Raw genomic sequence first — 20833 nt, 5'->3', positions numbered from 1 at the left:
TGTGAGTCTGTGGATTGGCCCTCTTGCTGATTGGGCTGTATTCAGCTGGGCTTACTTATGCATCTGAGATCAACCGGCTGTCACTTAGCAGCTGGCTGGCCTCAGAGGGCCTCAGTTCTCTGTGTTTGTCACTCCCCCACCTCCCCACTGCACCCCTAAGTAAAGCTGGCCTGGAATGTTCTCATGATGGTGTAGAGGTTCCAGAGAATAAGTGAAACGTGCAAGTGAGTTTTCAAGCCTCTGCTTTCCTCAAATTTACTACCCTTACATTAGCTAAAGTAAATCACATAAGCAAGACCAGATCAGTATTGGAAGATATTGACAGAAGGATACGGGTGTGGGGAATGTCACGAAAGGGAGCCCTTAGTGCAGTCTTCCACACTGTATGTGAACATTGTGATGAAATGTCACTACATGAGCTTAGACTTTAAAACTGACAAGTATGCAAACAACTATAGAAGTGTAATGAAATTGCTCTGGAAAGGTGCTAAGTTGGAGTCATGAGATCTGGGTTTTAATTCTGGTTTTGCCACTACTTATCTGTATAGATAGAGATACAGATAAAGAAAGTTGCTGAAAGACTAGATCTTCATTATAAGATAATTATGTGAGGCACTTGAGTGGCTCAGTCAGTTAAGCCTCTGACTCCTGGTTTCACCTCAGGCCATGATCTCAGGGTCATGACATTGAGCCCCATGTCGGGCTCTACGCTCAGCCTGGAGTCTGCTTGAGATTCTCTCCCTCTCCTCTGCCCCCCACTTGTGTGCACGCTCTCTCTCTCTCTCTGTGTCTAAAATAAGTAAATAATATTTTTTAAAAAAAAGATAATTATGTGACATGATAGAGATGCTAACTACCACTACCGTGGCGGTCATATTACAATATATAAATATATCATTATACTTTAAACTTACATAATGTCATATGTCAAATATATTTCAATTTTAAAAAGTGTTAAAAGTAGATACTATACAAGTTGTCATTTGAAAATGTTCTGTTGTATATGCAGGCTTTCAAAAGATCTGTAAATTACAAATACATATTTGTACCGTTCTTGATTTATGAAAAGCTTCCTACAGACAGCAGAAATTGAATAAATAGAATTGATGCTTTGGTATCAATTCATTCGATTTCCCTGTATTCCTTTGAGTGATTTGCTAAGCTAGAAAGTTATTAAAGTCAAAGAACCAATTGCATTTTTCACAAGTAATTGGTAATTGTTGGATGATTTGAATACTTAATGTGAGCCTTTGCGATTCAATCAAAATGACTGTCGTTAACATACACTCCTGTATTATTCTAACCTTAAAAATAGAAGAGAAACAATTTTTTATATGTACTTTCCTTCATGTGTTATTTATATACCAGTAAAGCCCTTGGAAGAGGAAGGTGATGCTTAAATATGTGTTAGCCATCATAGGTACTTTTATTATTGCATGAAATTAATATATATTCATTGATTAACTAAATTCTACTGCACAGGGATAAAGAAACATTAAAGCCGTATCTGTGTATAGGTGACATGCTGCTAAAGATAAGCATTTTCTTAAATATAGTTTTTAGTGTCCATCGTCATTTGGTTTTCCTTTGAAAAGGACTGCCTATATTTTATTACAAGTGTTAGGCAATTTCTGATCGCAATAAGAATCTTACCATAATGATTCCATTTCTTTTACTGAATTTATATCTTTTTTCCTTTGGTTTTTCAGGATGAACGATTTCCAAGAGGTACTGGACTGGAGTCAGGGACTCGCATCCAGTCTGTTCTTTGTTTACCGATCGTCACTGCAATTGGCGATTTGATTGGTATCCTCGAGCTGTATCGGCATTGGGGCAAAGAAGCCTTCTGTATGAGTCATCAGGAGGTGAGGCTGGCCCGTTGAGGGTACTCATTAATATTGTTCCATTAATAAATGAATGAATATTTAAAACTGCAGTTTGCTTAACAATGTTTTGATGGTTTTTAAAAACCTTTATTTTTGTTTTGTAGTTACTTGGAGAGAAAACTGATTAAATTAGAAATATAGTAACTTATTTTAGTAAGAATCCGTTCTAACAATAAAAATAGAAGGATGCCATATTGTGAATCAAATGAAGTAGGAGGATGACTTTGGAGAGTTTTCACATTCTGGTTGTCTGTATTTTCTTAAAAATGTCCTCTTCCTAGAGGATATCCTGAACAAAGATTCCAGCATCACATTTGGAAAGACTGAGTTTCATGCACTGTTCCCTGAATCAGAATTGGCTCATTAATCCTAAACCAGATACTGCGGCGACCTGTCACTCCCAGTACCCAGATGCCCACATCTCTGCCTGTGCCTGTCCTCCCCTCCTGCTCCCTCCCTCCAGCCACACCGGGCCCTTGAGCAAGGCTGAGCGGCTCCTGCTCAGAGCTCTGTGTCTGCTGTCCCTCCGCCCAGCTTGTGTGTGTCCTCCTTGTCCCCACCTCAGCCAACTCCTTCAGGAGTGTCCCCACATGTTGCCGTGTCAGGGAGGAGGCCTTTCCTGAACACTGCATGGATCTCCATGTTGTGCCTCTGTTTCTCTGTAGCCCTTTGTCACCAGCTATGACCCCGTGCACTTCTCTTATTCTCTTTCTTGTCTTCTCTCTCCCCCAGGCCAGTGTAGGCTGTGCTGGTGGGTGGTGGTGTTGCCGTGTCTCCAGCACCTAGAGTACTGCCTGGTACCCACGAGGCACCAGTGACTGTTCGGGAAGTGAATGATTAATAAAAGAAGTAGAATAGCTAGTAATTGGAGAACTTGTCAGCAAAATTTTAGAAATATTTCATCATTGTATAGTGGTGGTTGAGGCCATTTTAGTAGTATTTTTGTTAAACTGAAAAATAATTATTTTATGTGAAAATCATTGGATGATAAGTCTCTTAAGCAGTTCATCTTGCTTTTTACACAAAGTCAAGAAGAACAAGAAATTAAACTCAGTTATAAAGGAGCGGGAAATGTAAAAGAAAAGTCTTGTACATAGTTGATTCTCTGTGTTTGGCAAAATAGTCAAATACTCAGGGGCCTCAGGAAATTCTTCACCCGCGTGTGTGCTGGAGTCCTTTGTTACAACGGACGTCTGCATGTGACTAATCAAAACGTGTTTCATCCTCTTTCTTCAGGTTGCAACAGCAAATCTCGCCTGGGCTTCAGTAGCAATACATCAGGTGCAGGTGTGCCTTTGGGGTGTTTTTACGGGGGCTCCCTAAGAGAGCAGAGTTGTTTAAAGTGCAGCCACTGGGGGACGGGGTGGGGGTTAATAAGTGACCCTAATGTGTTATTTTTGGATATTAGGTATTTTGTTATTTCTAAAATTTTGTCCCTGTTCACTTTATTTACTTACTCCCTGCCTTAAATATCTTGCAATTATTTTTATATATTTTATGTAATTGTAAATCATATATGCCATAAATGGTATATGTTCTATTATGGTTTTTGTTTTCCACTGAAAGCAAAGGAGTGGTCTCCTGCTGGCAGTAACATTGATACTACATTTTTATGACTCCATTTCCTAAATTAAAGCATCCTTTAAACTAAATGCTATATGAAAACTTTCATCTCAAATTTAAGGTACCTGGTTCTCTTGAAAATATGGTCTAATTTAAAAGATCACAAACTTTATTGAGTTTCCTGGCAACTAGACTTCAAGGTTCAGGGACACAGTAGCGATACAATTCTGCTTTGTATCCTCCACTTCTTTTCGTTGTTGTTTTGTTTTTAAATCCATTTCAGCACACTCAGGTTGTGTGATGGGAGGAGGTAAAGTACATAGTTACAGAATAGCAGNAATACAATTCTGCTTTGTATCCTCCACTTCTTTTTGTTGTTGTTTTGTTTTTTAAATCCATTTCAGCACACTCAGGTTGTGTGATGGGAGGAGGTAAAGTACATAGTTACAGAATAGCAGTGTGAGCGGCAAGGACCTCTCAGATCAGACCATATCAAGTATAAGTGGAATATGTGCCCAAGTGTCATTTTTTAAATCGTAAAGTGGTTTTAAAGAGCAACTCTGGAGGTAGACTACAGAGACCTGAATGCTGACTCCATCACTTAGTAACTCTGCAGCAGGAACTTGGTTCTGAACTTCTTTATGCTTCAGTTGTAGAAGTAAATCCCAAATCTGTGGTGTCTTGTGATGATTGAGACAGTCACTCTAAAGTGCCTAGAACCAAGCTTAGCACATTTAAGCATTCAATAAATATGACTTGTTACTAATAGTATTACTGCCTTGTAAACAGTGATTGTGTTATGTCTTTTAAGATAAAATAAGGTAAATAGTATTCAGGAATTGTTANGAGACAGTCACTCTAAAGTGCCTAGAACCAAGCTTCGCACATTTAAGCATTCAATAAATATGACTTGTTACTAATAGTATCACTGCCTTGTAAACAGTGATTGTGTTATGTCTTTTAAGATAAAATAAGGTAAATAGTATTCAGGAATTGTTATTTTAAATAAGCAGAAATCTCTTATGATTCACAGCCATTATTCTCTATGGCAGGTGTGCAGAGGCCTTGCTAAACAGACTGAATTGAATGACTTCCTACTTGATGTATCAAAGTAAGTGTGCGTTTCTAGGGTAGCGGTGGATCTTCTTGATCAGTGGTTTAAGTTAAGTGCAGGCTCACACAGTGACAGACTGCTGTCCACTGCAGTCAGGAAGTAGTCTGGTAAGAAGGGCTCATCGTTCAGACCGTAGAGAGACGTTCTCATCCGTCTTCACTTTCCATGTGAAGGACTGCGGACGTATATGTGATCATGTTAATTTGCAAATAGACTCACTACAACATGTTAAAGACACTAAGTATCTCTATTTTTGTAGGAGAAAACTAAGAGCAGTAGAAGAGAAAATGCTTTAGTTTACTACTCTCCAAAAAGTCCTCTCTGGCATTTTCTACAAATGTCAGTAAATTAAACCATATTACCAATATTATTATTTTAATTTTCCCATGTATCATAGTTCAGATATCATTTTAGAGAAAATGTCCCATTTGCCTAAAGTCTGACCTAGAAAAACCTCCTCGGGCTGGCAGTGGAAGCAGTTATAGATATTTATTACATGCGACGTTCATAACGGGTTTTTCCTGCTACGGGGAAGACTGTCTATAGATCTGACCTATCTACTGAATTGCCGAAATCTAAAATAATGCCCCAGGTTGTGGTCACTTCGGGGTCACGTCCTCTGGCCGGTTGATGGAGGAATAACATACCTGCTCTTCCACCGGCAGCAGCTCCGAGCGTGTTCTCTCCCGTAGATCACTTTGGCAGCACAGAGGAGCTCACTCATTCCCAAGTGTTGTAATCCCCACACTAATCAGTCTGGAGTTGCTGCTTTGTGTTACATGTACTTCTCGAAATATGAAATTAGAGAAGCATGGGAGTGAGAGTGCTCTCATGTGATCCGTGGGCCAAAGCTATGTCTCTGAGAGAGAATTACACAGTGTCTCTGGGACACGTGAGAACACACAGAGAGGGAAGCTGTGCGCCTTCCTCTGCTAATGTACTTGAATCTCTCGCGAGGCTTCCACGGTCCGGTTAGATCCCTGTAAGTCTCTCCCCTAGGGGAAACCCATTTGACTTCACCATCTTCCCTGCTGTAGGTTCCTCAGTGCACAGCGTGATCAAGCGCGTGCTAAGTCTTGCCGGCTCCAAGCTGAATGATTTGTCTTTTCAACAAAAGGCATTGTTCATCATTATTAAGTTATCTTAATTCTGAGTGTATTGCTGAATTCACGGGGACCTGAAGTGAAAGCAGTACCTTGCCAGTAGATCCTAGATTAACATATTCCCTGAAATACATGCCTGTAGATTCATCTGTGTATCAGGTTGGCGTTTTAATGTAGGTGCCATACATCTCCAAAAAATTTACTTGTTGTTTGTAATAATGAATAGATAATTTACTTGTGCAAAGTCACTAGGCTCTTATCATTTCTTGTATTCTGATATTTCTTCTCAAATGAATTACTTTGCTTTCTCAGTACAGTTAAACTAATGTTTTAGTTTTCCAGTTTTTCACCGATAATTTACATTTATCTATATTAATGAGATTTAGCAAATTTAAGTATTATTATTTCAGATATTCATGAAAATACTAAACATGGTGAGCTCAATTTTATCCCTTCTTGGTTTTAGGTAGATGCTACAGACTTTCTCTCAAAATAGGTACTTAGCTATAAAATAATTACTTAATTCATCCTCTGAAATTAGAGACTTCATTCCAAAGTTAATGATAAGGTTTCATTTATCTCTCTAAAGTAATGTCACTAGTTGCTTTCACAAAAGGACAGAAATCAACATGTATCTTTACGTTTTTTACTTAAATGTTCACAAAAATGGGAAATGTATTCAGTTTAATATGTTCTGTGTTGTTACTTAGATTAATTACCAGTTTTATGTTCCTTTTTTTCAGGACATATTTTGATAACATAGTTGCAATAGACTCTCTACTTGAACACATAATGGTAGGTTGCTTTTTATTTCGGAAATGATTGTATTTAACCCTTACACTCAGGTCCTAATACGTGGTGGAATATTTTCACGTATTAGGTGTATAATAAGCTGTTTTAAGTACCATGAAAAGATGGTGCTTAGTGGAGGTATTGCTTTGATTTATTTGTCACTTTTGATTAATTTTGGAGGCGTTTTGAATATCTTTTGGAAAAATATCTGAGTTTTTCATTATTTAGTGGTGAGCTATACTTTGAAAAAACATTTAGTTAGTTCCTTTTTATACTCTCCAAAATACCTTTTGCATAAACTACATTAGGAATTACCAGTTGACTCTTCTTGATCTTAAGGTCCATTCTATGTAGTTTTAATCTTAATTATTCCTCACTATCTGGAAGACTAATACACTTGGAGCTGAAAGCCATAGGAAGTAGAGATATATCCGTATTTTCTTGTGTTGCCGCTTTAGGCGTCTGGAGAGACTCCTTTAGAGAAGTGGCTTCCGGCCAGAGCGACCTGTATGTGCACAGGACCAGTAGTCAGGCTTGCTTGGTACCATTCTTGCCCTGTTCTGTATTTTGATAGGGGTTCTTTTTCCTTCCCGTTTTTCTGGTCTTTTCCTGTGTAGTAAGTTATTAGGCTTATAGGCTTATCTCCAGGCTTCATGATACACATTGATAGGTTTCTCTTTGATATCATGGCAGGTGAATATGGAGTGTGATATGCACAGTGTCTTGTAGAGACAGAAAGTTTATGAAGGGAATTAGTAACATTAGGGGTTATTTCTTTCAACCCAATCCTTACATAATTAGTTATATTGATGGTTTTATTTGGATGAAAAAAGAGTACTTAATTGCATAGTAAAAAATAGTTTGGGTTATGACAAAATTTAAGGAGTTTGTAAAGAAGTGAAAAATATAAAGAAAACTATAAAAATATAAATATATGGATTGACATAGCTTGACTGGGAATATCAAAAACACTCATTGATTTGTATTATTAGTATTATCTTTTTAAAAAACAGTTTTATTGAGAATCATGCCACACTATTCATCCACTTAAAGTGTCCAATTCAGTGGTTTTTAGTATATTCAAAGATATGTGCAACCATCCTCAGTCAATTAGGAACGTTTTCATTACCTTAAAATGACACTCCATATCGTTTTAGCCTCACCTACTTATGCCCCATCCTCCTTCCTCCCCCCTCCCCCTCCCCCTCCCAGTCCTAAGCAACCACTAAACTACCTTCTTGTTCTATGGATTTACCTGTTCTAGACATCTCACGTCAAAGAGATCTCAAAGAGATCGTGTGATGTGTGGCCTTTTGTGCCTGGCTTTTCTCACTTAGCATACTGTTTGCAAAGTCCACCCAGGCTGTAGCAAGTACAAAAACTTCATTCCTTTTTATGGCTGAGTGATCTTCCGTTGTGTGGATAGACATACTACATTTTTTATCCTTTCGTTGGCTGATAAACATTCAGATTGTTTCCACATTTTGGCTAACGTGAAAAGTGCTGCTTTGAATATGTATATACATTTTTTTTTATTTGAATACCTGTTTTCAATTGTTTTGGGTATATACTTAAGAGTGGAATTGCTGGGTCATATGGAAAGGGTGTGTTTCACTTTTTGAGGAACTGCCAGACTGTTTTCTGTGCAGTTGCACCATGTTACATTCCCATTGGCAGTGCACATAGGTTCTGGTTTCCCCACGTTCTCACCAACGCTGGCTACCATCTGGCTTTTCAACCTAACGCCAGTATTATCAAAGGATAGAAAAAAGGAAAGCCATTGAGCAAAATAGCGATGCAAAAGTCAGAAGTATGTAATAACAACAAATCCAGGAGTAAAGCTAAACAGCGTTCACCCCAGGAATGCAAGAATGGTTCAACAGTAAGTAATAAAGTAATACAATTCCTTATTCTAATTGAGTAAGGGAAGAAAAAGTACATCATTTTAATAATGGCATACAAAAATTTTATAATGCTCAACACCCAATAGATGCAAACTCACAGCAAATTAGGAATAGAAGGAAAAGTTAAATAGTAACTGCTGGGGACCTACAACAAACATACCTAACAATTGGATAGAAGTGTACACATTGAGGAAAATTTGTTACTCTCACTGCTCCCATCCAACAGTATTCTTGTTTTCACTGAACTTTAAATCCATTCTTGTTATCAAAAAGTGTTTTCCACTTACAAGTTAACCTCTGTGGGTACATCTTTGTGCACATGGGCGTATGTATGCATGTGCGTGCCTATATGGGAGAGGTGGGTGGCTTTTAGAATGACCTCCAGATGCTTGGAGTTCATAAATATTCCCAAAATGTGTCTAGGATTTCTCTACTCCTTTTCGTGCATGTAAGAGCAGTGTTTCAAACTGAAAGCCTAATATTTGGAGAGAATGAAAATGTAAACATATGTTCAGAATCACTAATCTTCAAACAGAAGCCTTTATTACTACCTGTAATTGTTCTTCAGTTGATTTTTCAACATAATAACATTTTCACTGAACAGTAAAATGTTGTCTTATCAAATATGTATACTCATCTTTTTCTTACCTAATTGTGTTTTTTTAATTGAGGTGTAATTGACAAACAGTATTGTATTAGCTTCAGGTGTACAACATAGCAGTTCGACACTTGTGTGTGTGGCAGAATGATCACCATAGTAAGTCTAGTCACCATAAAATGTTACTCCCCCAAATTTCTTGTCTTGTGATAAGAACTTCCAAGATCTACTCTGCCAGCATCCTTCAAATATGTGCTGTAGTACCATTGAGTGTCGTCACCATGCTGTGCACCACACCTGCGTGACCTGTTCTTTGCACAGCTGGAAGTCTGTATCTTCCACCCTCTTCCACACTCATCATCCATTTTGTCCACCTCCATCCTCCTCCCCACTGGCAACCAACACTCTGTTCTCTATCCATGAACTGTGTTTTGTTTTGTTTTGTTTGTATTGTCTTTTAGGTGCCAGATGTGAGACCAAATAGTATTTGTCTTTCTCTGTCTGACTTATTTTACTTAGCATGATAGCCTTCAGATCCATCTGTGTTGTCACAAAAGGCAAGATTTCATTCTTTTTTATGGCTGAATAGTATCCATTCATCCATTGGTGGACACTTAGGTTGACTATTGTAAATAATGCTGCAAAGAACGTGGCAGTGCAGGGGTATCTTTTCAAGTTAGTGTTTTCGTTTTCTTAGGATAAATACCGAACGTGGAATCCCTGGGTCGTATGGTAGGTCTGTTTTTAATGTACCTCTGTACTGTTTTCCATAGTAGCTACGCTAATTTACATTCCCACCGACAGTGCACAAGAATTCCCATTTTTCCACATCCTTTCCTGCACTTGGCATTTCTTATCTTTTTGATACTGGTCCTGTAACAGGTTCTAGGGGATACCTCATTGTGGTTGTCATTTGCATTTCCCTGATCATGAGTGATGCTGAGCATCTTTCCGTGTACCTGTTGGCCATCTGCAAGTCTTCTTTGGAAAAATGTTCAGAGATCTCTGCCCATTGATTAATTGGATTGTTTATTTTTTGCTACTGAGTTGTGTGCATTTTTTAATATATTTTGGATATTAGCCCCTTACTGGATATATGATTTGTAAATATTTTCTCTCATTCAGTAGGTTACCTCCTCATTTTGTTGATGGTTTCCTTTGCTGTGCAGAAGCTTTTCTAGTTTGAGTAGTCCCATTTATTTTTGCTTTTGTTGCCGTTGCTTTTGGAATCAGATCCAAAAACAAAACAAACCAACAAAAACATTGCCAAGACCAGTGTCAAAGAGCTTACTGCTTATGTTTTGTTCTTGGAGTTTTATGGCTTCAGGTCTTCCATTCAAGTCTTTAAACCATCTTGAGTTATTTTTTTGTATGTTATAAAATACTAGTCCAGTTTCATTCTTTTCCATTGTGGCTGTCTAGTTTTCCTGGCACCATTTTTTGAAGAGACCGTCCTTTCTTTTCTCCATTTATATTCTTGCCTTCTTTGTCATAAATTAATTGACCATATATGTGTCAACCTTCTGTTCTGTTCAGTTGATCTACATTTCACATTTCTGTTTTCATCCCAAAACGTTCTGTTTTGATTTCCATAGCTTTGTAATGTAGTTTGACATCAGGGGACACGATACTTCTACCTTTGTTCTTTCTCAAAATCGCTTTGCCTGTTTGAGGTATTTTGTGGTTACATACTAATTTTAGGATTCTTTATTCTAGTTCTGTGAAAAATTCCATTGGGATTTTGATAGAAATGGCATCAAATCTGTAGATTGCTTTGGGTAATAAGGACATTTAACAATATTAATTCTTCTGATCCATGAGCATGGAGTCTTTCCATTTATTTGTGTCTTCTGTTTTTTTCATCAGTGTCTTAAAATTTTCACTGTACAGGTGTTTCACTTCCTTGATTAAATTTATTCCTAGGTATTTTATTCTTTTGATACAATCGTAATGGGATTGTTTTCTTAATTTCTCTTTCTGATAGTTCACTGTTGGTGTATAGAAATGTAGGAGGGAGCGCCTGGGTGGCTTAGTCAGGTTGAGCATCCTACTTTTGGTTTCAGCTCAGGGCATGATCTCATGGGTTGTGAGATCAAGCCGGGAAGCCTTGGGCTCCGCACTCAGAAGGGGGTCTGCTTAAAGATCCTCTCCCTTTGCCCATCCCTCCCCAAAATAAATAAATAAGATCTTTATTAAAAAGGAAGAAATGTAACAGGTTTTTATATTTCATTTTGTACCCTGCGACTTTGTACTGAATTTGTTCATTAATTTGAACAGGTTTTTTGGTGGAGTTTTTAAGGTTTTCTATATGTAAAATCATGTTAGTTTTACTTCTTTTTATCAAATTTGGATGCCTTTTATTTCTTTTTCTTGCCTCACTGCTCTGGCTAGAACTTCCAATACTGTGTTGAACAGAAGCGGTGAGAGTGGGTATCCTTGTCTTATTCCTGATCTTAGAGGAAAAGCTTTCAGCTTTTTATCATTATTTATGACATCAGTTCTCAACTGTATACATCTGTTCTTCCCCCATGTTCAGTGGCATCTTTATAACCATTACTTTGAATTCTATCAGGTAAGTTACTTATCTCCATTTCATTAGTTGTTCTTCCTGAGGTTTTATCTTGTTCCTTTGTTTGGAACGTATCTTCTGTTTTCTCCATTCTGCTTGACTCTCTGTGTTTGTTTCTTATATATTAGGTGAAAGAGCTACCTCTCCCAGTCTTGAAGGAGTGACCTTGTGCAGGCTGTGGACCTTATCATTCAACTTGGCCTAGTGCTTGGTTGTCTTTCAAACCTTTGTGGTTATCTAAGTAACAGTAGGTCCCCATTGTCGAGGGTGTGTCAAGACCTATAGTGCTGGATAGGGAGAGATTTCAGTCAGCACCCGGCTGGTTGGAACCAAGAGTGTCAGGCAGCAGTTTTTGAAGTATGCAGATGTATCCAGTCTCGTGGGACCACAGTTGTGAACCCTGCTGGCCTCCAGACCAGGTGATCGGGAGGTGCTCCAGACAAGTATATGAGCTCCTTTCTGAGAGGTACCGGCGAGCTGCAGTGAGACCAAGGGAGAGCACAAACATGGCGTCCCACCCTGCTCTCCCAGTTGGCTCTTCCGTAGCCTCTTGATGTGTGGCAAACCTAAGTCTGCTCCCCGGGTTGAAGTGCCAGGACAAGTAAATAGGCCTTTTTCACAGGAAGATTAGGGTTGTGTTTCAGTCTGCTGTCTGTGTGGTGCCCTGGGGGTAGTAGCCTGCCAAGAACTGTCTCTCCGCTTGTCACAATCTATAGGACCCAGGAACGCAAGCCCCCACCACCACCTCCCCAGCCACCAGAGTCGGACGATCAAGGGGCATCCCCTGAACAGACTGCATATACCCCACCAGCTTTAGCAAGGCTGAGGGAGAGCACTGGGCTGGGTGGGGTGCACACCAGCTTTCACAGGGCCACAGGGGAGCGTGGGGCCATAGTGTTGCCCACCAGCACTGTCAAATTACAGGGGGAGTGCAAAAATGGTGCCCACCAGCGCTTCTGAGTCCCAAAAGGCTTCTGCCCGTCTGGAAGACATTTTAAAATTAGTAAATGAGTCTCTTTCACATACATTCTAGGAGCTTTTCCAACTGCTGCTTTTGTGCTGTTTCCAGGGTAAGTGAGTCTGCATGGGAGCCCTGTGGGTCTGCTGGGAGTGAGCCCTGTTAGTGTTCAGAGCCAGATGTTGTAGGGGCTTAGACGTGGGTATATATGCACATGTATACGTACATACATATATTCTGCTGTTGCATTTTACTAAAGTTTTTATCATGAATGATTGCTGAATTGCATCACATGCATTTTTGACAACCATGAAGGTAGTTGTGTGATTTTTNTTCAGTAGCAATACATCAGGTGCAGGTGTGCCTTTGGGGTGTTTTTACGGGGGCTCCCTAAGAGAGCAGAGTTGTTTAAAGTGCAGCCACTGGGGGACGGGGTGGGGGTTAATAAGTGACCCTAATGTGTTATTTTTGGATATTAGGTATTTTGTTATTTCTAAAATTTTGTCCCTGTTCACTTTATTTACTTACTCCCTGCCTTAAATATCTTGCAATTATTTTTATATATTTTATGTAATTGTAAATCATATATGCCATAAATGGTATATGTTCTATTATGGTTTTTGTTTTCCACTGAAAGCAAAGGAGTGGTCTCCTGCTGGCAGTAACATTGATACTACATTTTTATGACTCCATTTCCTAAATTAAAGCATCCTTTAAACTAAATGCTATATGAAAACTTTCATCTCAAATTTAAGGTACCTGGTTCTCTTGAAAATATGGTCTAATTTAAAAGATCACAAACTTTATTGAGTTTCCTGGCAACTAGACTTCAAGGTTCAGGGACACAGTAGCAATACAATTCTGCTTTGTATCCTCCACTTCTTTTTGTTGTTGTTTTGTTTTTTAAATCCATTTCAGCACACTCAGGTTGTGTGATGGGAGGAGGTAAAGTACATAGTTACAGAATAGCAGTGTGAGCGGCAAGGACCTCTCAGATCAGACCATATCAAGTATAAGTGGAATATGTGCCCAAGTGTCATTTTTTAAATCGTAAAGTGGTTTTAAAGAGCAACTCTGGAGGTAGACTACAGAGACCTGAATGCTGACTCCATCACTTAGTAACTCTGCAGCAGGAACTTGGTTCTGAACTTCTTTATGCTTCAGTTGTAGAAGTAAATCCCAAATCTGTGGTGTCTTGTGATGATTGAGACAGTCACTCTAAAGTGCCTAGAACCAAGCTTAGCACATTTAAGCATTCAATAAATATGACTTGTTACTAATAGTATTACTGCCTTGTAAACAGTGATTGTGTTATGTCTTTTAAGATAAAATAAGGTAAATAGTATTCAGGAATTGTTATTTTAAATAAGCAGNGATACAATTCTGCTTTGTATCCTCCACTTCTTTTCGTTGTTGTTTTGTTTTTAAATCCATTTCAGCACACTCAGGTTGTGTGATGGGAGGAGGTAAAGTACATAGTTACAGAATAGCAGTGTGAGCGGCAAGGACCTCTCAGATCAGACCATATCAAGTATAAGTGGAATATGTGCCCAAGTGTCATTTTTTAAATCGTAAAGTGGTTTTAAAGAGCAACTCTGGAGGTAGACTACAGAGACCTGAATGCTGACTCCATCACTTAGTAACTCTGCAGCAGGAACTTGGTTCTGAACTTCTTTATGCTTCAGTTGTAGAAGTAAATCCCAAATCTGTGGTGTCTTGTGATGATTGAGACAGTCACTCTAAAGTGCCTAGAACCAAGCTTCGCACATTTAAGCATTCAATAAATATGACTTGTTACTAATAGTATCACTGCCTTGTAAACAGTGATTGTGTTATGTCTTTTAAGATAAAATAAGGTAAATAGTATTCAGGAATTGTTATTTTAAATAAGCAGAAATCTCTTATGATTCACAGCCATTATTCTCTATGGCAGGTGTGCAGAGGCCTTGCTAAACAGACTGAATTGAATGACTTCCTACTTGATGTATCAAAGTAAGTGTTTGTTTCTAGGGTAGCGGTGGATCTTCTTGATCAGTGGTTTAAGTTAAGTGCAGGCTCACACAGTGACAGACTGCTGTCCACTGCAGTCAGGAAGTAGTCTGGTAAGAAGGGCTCATCGTTCAGACCGTAGAGAGACGTTCTCATCCGTCTTCACTTTCCATGTGAAGGACTGCGGACGTATATGTGATCATGTTAATTTGCAAATAGACTCACTACAACATGTTAAAGACACTAAGTATCTCTATTTTTGTAGGAGAAAACTAAGAGCAGTAGAAGAGAAAATGCTTTAGTTTACTACTCTCCAAAAAGTCCTCTCTGGCATTTTCTACAAATGTCAGTAAATTAAACCATATTACCAATATTATTATTTTAATTTTCCCATGTATCATAGTTCAGATATCATTTTAGAGAAAATGTCCCATTTGCCTAAAGTCTGACCTAGAAAAACCTCCTCGGGCTGGCAGTGGAAGCAGTTATAGATATTTATTACATGCGACGTTCATAACGGGTTTTTCCTGCTACGGGGAAGACTGTCTATAGATCTGACCTATCTACTGAATTGCCGAAATCTAAAATAATGCCCCAGGTTGTGGTCACTTCGGGGTCACGTCCTCTGGCAAGTTGATAGAGGAGTAACATACCTGCTCTTCCACCGGCAGCNCGGTTGATGGAGGAATAACATACCTGCTCTTCCACCGGCAGCAGCTCCGAGCGTGTTCTCTCCCGTAGATCACTTTGGCAGCACAGAGGAGCTCACTCATTCCCAAGTGTTGTAATCCCCACACTAATCAGTCTGGAGTTGCTGCTTTGTGTTACATGTACTTCTCGAAATATGAAATTAGAGAAGCATGGGAGTGAGAGTGCTCTCATGTGATCCGTGGGCCAAAGCTATGTCTCTGAGAGAGAATTACACAGTGTCTCTGGGACACGTGAGAACACACAGAGAGGGAAGCTGTGCGCCTTCCTCTGCTAATGTACTTGAATCTCTCGCGAGGCTTCCACGGTCCGGTTAGATCCCTGTAAGTCTCTCCCCTAGGGGAAACCCATTTGACTTCACCATCTTCCCTGCTGTAGGTTCCTCAGTGCACAGCGTGATCAAGCGCGTGCTAAGTCTTGCCGGCTCCAAGCTGAATGATTTGTCTTTTCAACAAAAGGCATTGTTCATCATTATTAAGTTATCTTAATTCTGAGTGTATTGCTGAATTCACGGGGACCTGAAGTGAAAGCAGTACCTTGCCAGTAGATCCTAGATTAACATATTCCCTGAAATACATGCCTGTAGATTCATCTGTGTATCAGGTTGGCGTTTTAATGTAGGTGCCATACATCTCCAAAAAATTTACTTGTTGTTTGTAATAATGAATAGATAATTTACTTGTGCAAAGTCACTAGGCTCTTATCATTTCTTGTATTCTGATATTTCTTCTCAAATGAATTACTTTGCTTTCTCAGTACAGTTAAACTAATGTTTTAGTTTTCCAGTTTTTCACCGATAATTTACATTTATCTATATTAATGAGATTTAGCAAATTTAAGTATTATTATTTCAGATATTCATGAAAATACTAAACATGGNCGTTTTAGTTTTCCAATTTTTCACCGATAATTTACATGTTATCTATATTAATGAGATTTAGCAAATTTAAGTATTATTATTTCAGATATTCATGAAAATACTAAACATGGTGAGCTCAATTTTATCCCTTCTTGGTTTTAGGTAGATGCTACAGACTTTCTCTCAAAATAGGTACTTAGCTATAAAATAATTACTTAATTCATCCTCTGAAATTAGAGACTTCATTCCAAAGTTAATGATAAGGTTTCATTTATCTCTCTAAAGTAATGTCACTAGTTGCTTTCACAAAAGGACAGAAATCAACATGTATCTTTACGTTTTTTACTTAAATGTTCACAAAAATGGGAAATGTATTCAGTTTAATATGTTCTGTGTTGTTACTTAGATTAATTACCAGTTTTATGTTCCTTTTTTTCAGGACATATTTTGATAACATAGTTGCAATAGACTCTCTACTTGAACACATAATGGTAGGTTGCTTTTTATTTCGGAAATGATTGTATTTAACCCTTACACTCAGGTCCTAATACGTGGTGGAATATTTTCACGTATTAGGTGTATAATAAGCTGTTTTAAGTACCATGAAAAGATGGTGCTTAGTGGAGGTATTGCTTTGATTTATTTGTCACTTTTGATTAATTTTGGAGGCGTTTTGAATATCTTTTGGAAAAATATCTGAGTTTTTCATTATTTAGTGGTGAGCTATACTTTGAAAAAACATTTAGTTAGTTCCTTTTTATACTCTCCAAAATACCTTTTGCATAAACTACATTAGGAATTACCAGTTGACTCTTCTTGATCTTAAGGTCCATTCTATGTAGTTTTAATCTTAATTATTCCTCACTATCTGGAAGACTAATACACTTGGAGCTGAAAGCCATAGGAAGTAGAGATTTATCCGTATTTTCTTGTGTTGCCGCTTTAGGCGTCTGGAGAGACTCCTTTAGAGAAGTGGCTTCCGGCCAGAGCGACCTGTATGTGCACAGGACCAGTAGTCAGGCTTGCTTGGTACCATTCTTGCCCTGTTCTGTATTTTGATAGGGGTTCTTTTTCCTTCCCGTTTTTCTGGTCTTTTCCTGTGTAGTAAGTTATTAGGCTTATAGGCTTATCTCCAGGCTTCATGATACACATTGATAGGTTTCTCTTTGATATCATGGCAGGTGAATATGGAGTGTGATATGCACAGTGTCTTGTAGAGACAGAAAGTTTATGAAGGGAATTAGTAACATTAGGGGTTATTTCTTTCAACCCAATCCTTACATAATTAGTTATATTGATGGTTTTATTTGGATGAAAAAAGAGTACTTAATTGCATAGTAAAAAATAGTTTGGGTTATGACAAAATTTAAGGAGTTTGTAAAGAAGTGAAAAATATAAAGAAAACTATAAAAATATAAATATATGGATTGACATAGCTTGACTGGGAATATCAAAAACACTCATTGACTTGTATTATTAGTATTATCTTTTTAAAAAACAGTTTTATTGAGAATCATGCCACACTATTCATCCACTTAAAGTGTCCAATTCAGTGGTTTTTAGTATATTCAAAGATATGTGCAACCATCCTCAGTCAANAAGAAAAGAAAACTATAAAAATATAAATATATGGATTGACATAGCTTGACTGGGAATATCAAAAACACTCATTGATTTGTATTATTAGTATTATCTTTTTAAAAAACAGTTTTATTGAGAATCATGCCACACTGTTCATCCACTTAAAGTGTCCAATTCAGTGGTTTTTAGTATATTCAAAGATATGTGCAACCATCCTCAGTCAATTAGGAACGTTTTCATTACCTTAAAATGACACTCCATATCGTTTTAGCCTCACCTACTTATGCCCCATCCTCCTTCCTCCCCCCTCCCCCTCCCCCTCCCAGTCCTAAGCAACCACTAAACTACCTTCTTATTCTATGGATTTACCTGTTCTAGACATCTCACGTCAAAGAGATCTCAAAGAGATCGTGTGATGTGTGGCCTTTTGTGCCTGGCTTTTCTCACTTAGCATACTGTTTGCAAAGTCCACCCAGGCTGTAGCAAGTACAAAAACTTCATTCCTTTTTATGGCTGAGTGATCTTCCGTTGTGTGGATAGACATACTACATTTTTTATCCTTTCGTTGGCTGATAAACATTCAGATTGTTTCCACATTTTGGCTAACGTGAAAAGTGCTGCTTTGAATATGTATATACATTTTTTTTTATTTGAATACCTGTTTTCAATTGTTTTGGGTATATACTTAAGAGTGGAATTGCTGGGTCATATGGAAAGGGTGTGTTTCACTTTTTGAGGAACTGCCAGACTGTTTTCTGTGCAGTTGCACCATGTTACATTCCCATTGGCAGTGCACATAGGTTCTGGTTTCCCCACGTTCTCACCAACGCTGGCTACCATCTGGCTTTTCAACCTAACGCCAGTATTATCAAAGGATAGAAAAAAGGAAAGCCATTGAGCAAAATAGCGATGCAAAAGTCAGAAGTATGTAATAACAACAAATCCAGGAGTAAAGCTAAACAGCGTTCACCCCAGGAATGCAAGAATGGTTCAACAGTAAGTAATAAAGTAATACAATTCCTTATTCTAATTGAGTAAGGGAAGAAAAAGTACATCATTTTAATAATGGCATACAAAAATTTTATAATGCTCAACACCCAATAGATGCAAACTCACAGCAAATTAGGAATAGAAGGAAAAGTTAAATAGTAACTGCTGGGGACCTACAACAAACATACCTAACAATTGGATAGAAGTGTACACATTGAGGAAAATTTGTTACTCTCACTGCTCCCATCCAACAGTATTCTTGTTTTCACTGAACTTTAAATCCATTCTTGTTATCAAAAAGTGTTTTCCACTTACAAGTTAACCTCTGTGGGTACATCTTTGTGCACATGGGCGTATGTATGCATGTGCGTGCCTATATGGGAGAGGTGGGTGGCTTTTAGAATGACCTCCAGATGCTTGGAGTTCATAAATATTCCCAAAATGTGTCTAGGATTTCTCTACTCCTTTTCGTGCATGTAAGAGCAGTGTTTCAAACTGAAAGCCTAATATTTGGAGAGAATGAAAATGTAAACATATGTTCAGAATCACTAATCTTCAAACAGAAGCCTTTATTACTACCTGTAATTGTTCTTCAGTTGATTTTTCAACATAATAACATTTTCACTGAACAGTAAAATGTTGTCTTATCAAATATGTATACTCATCTTTTTCTTACCTAATTGTGTTTTTTTAATTGAGGTGTAATTGACAAACAGTATTGTATTAGCTTCAGGTGTACAACATAGCAGTTCGACACTTGTGTGTGTGGCAGAATGATCACCATAGTAAGTCTAGTCACCATAAAATGTTACTCCCCCAAATTTCTTGTCTTGTGATAAGAACTTCCAAGATCTACTCTGCCAGCATCCTTCAAATATGTGCTGTAGTACCATTGAGTGTCGTCACCATGCTGTGCACCACACCTGCGTGACCTGTTCTTTGCACAGCTGGAAGTCTGTATCTTCCACCCTCTTCCACACTCATCATCCATTTTGTCCACCTCCATCCTCCTCCCCACTGGCAACCAACACTCTGTTCTCTATCCATGAACTGTGTTTTGTTTTGTTTTGTTTGTATTGTCTTTTAGGTGCCAGATGTGAGACCAAATAGTATTTGTCTTTCTCTGTCTGACTTATTTTACTTAGCATGATAGCCTTCAGATCCATCTGTGTTGTCACAAAAGGCAAGATTTCATTCTTTTTTATGGCTGAATAGTATCCATTCATCCATTGGTGGACACTTAGGTTNCCTTTCTCTGTCTGACTTATTTTACTTAGCATGATAGCCTTCAGATCCATCTGTGTTGCCCACAAAAGGCAAGATTTCATTCTTTTTTATGGCTGAATAGTATCCATTCATCCATTGGTGGACACTTAGGTTGACTATTGTAAATAATGCTGCAAAGAACGTGGCAGTGCAGGGGTATCTTTTCAAGTTAGTGTTTTCGTTTTCTTAGGATAAATACCGAACGTGGAATCCCTGGGTCGTATGGTAGGTCTGTTTTTAATGTACCTCTGTACTGTTTTCCATAGTAGCTACGCTAATTTACATTCCCACCGACAGTGCACAAGAATTCCCATTTTTCCACATCCTTTCCTGCACTTGGCATTTCTTATCTTTTTGATACTGGTCCTGTAACAGGTTCTAGGGGATACCTCATTGTGGTTGTCATTTGCATTTCCCTGATCATGAGTGATGCTGAGCATCTTTCCGTGTACCTGTTGGCCATCTGCAAGTCTTCTTTGGAAAAATGTTCAGAGATCTCTGCCCATTGATTAATTGGATTGTTTATTTTTTGCTACTGAGTTGTGTGCATTTTTTAATATATTTTGGATATTAGCCCCTTACTGGATATATGATTTGTAAATATTTTCTCTCATTCAGTAGGTTACCTCCTCATTTTGTTGATGGTTTCCTTTGCTGTGCAGAAGCTTTTCTAGTTTGAGTAGTCCCATTTATTTTTGCTTTTGTTGCCGTTGCTTTTGGAATCAGATCCAAAAACAAAACAAACCAACAAAAACATTGCCAAGACCAGTGTCAAAGAGCTTACTGCTTATGTTTTGTTCTTGGAGTTTTATGGCTTCAGGTCTTCCATTCAAGTCTTTAAACCATCTTGAGTTATTTTTTTGTATGTTATAAAATACTAGTCCAGTTTCATTCTTTTCCATTGTGGCTGTCTAGTTTTCCTGGCACCATTTTTTGAAGAGACCGTCCTTTCT

The 20833-nt window shown here is 38.2% G+C and overlaps 1 protein-coding gene across 1 annotated transcript in view; it reads left to right on the top strand.

The window, feature by feature from the left end:
• PDE10A (phosphodiesterase 10A) overlaps positions 1 to 20833 on the top strand; it is a 301507-nt gene that overhangs the window by 217377 nt on the left and 63297 nt on the right. The window contains exons 7-11 of the mRNA XM_034670799.1: positions 1710 to 1865; positions 3123 to 3173; positions 4502 to 4560; positions 6410 to 6461; positions 14421 to 14479. Coding sequence (XP_034526690.1) covers positions 1710 to 1865; positions 3123 to 3173; positions 4502 to 4560; positions 6410 to 6461; positions 14421 to 14479 — 377 coding nt within the window. The remainder of the gene's footprint in view (positions 1 to 1709; positions 1866 to 3122; positions 3174 to 4501; positions 4561 to 6409; positions 6462 to 14420; positions 14480 to 20833) is intronic.

The sequence above is a fragment of the Ailuropoda melanoleuca genome, chromosome 10, assembly GCF_002007445.2.
Source record: "Ailuropoda melanoleuca isolate Jingjing chromosome 10, ASM200744v2, whole genome shotgun sequence".
NCBI lineage: Eukaryota > Metazoa > Chordata > Mammalia > Carnivora > Ursidae > Ailuropoda > Ailuropoda melanoleuca.
This window is presented reverse-complemented; position numbering and strand designations above follow the sequence as displayed.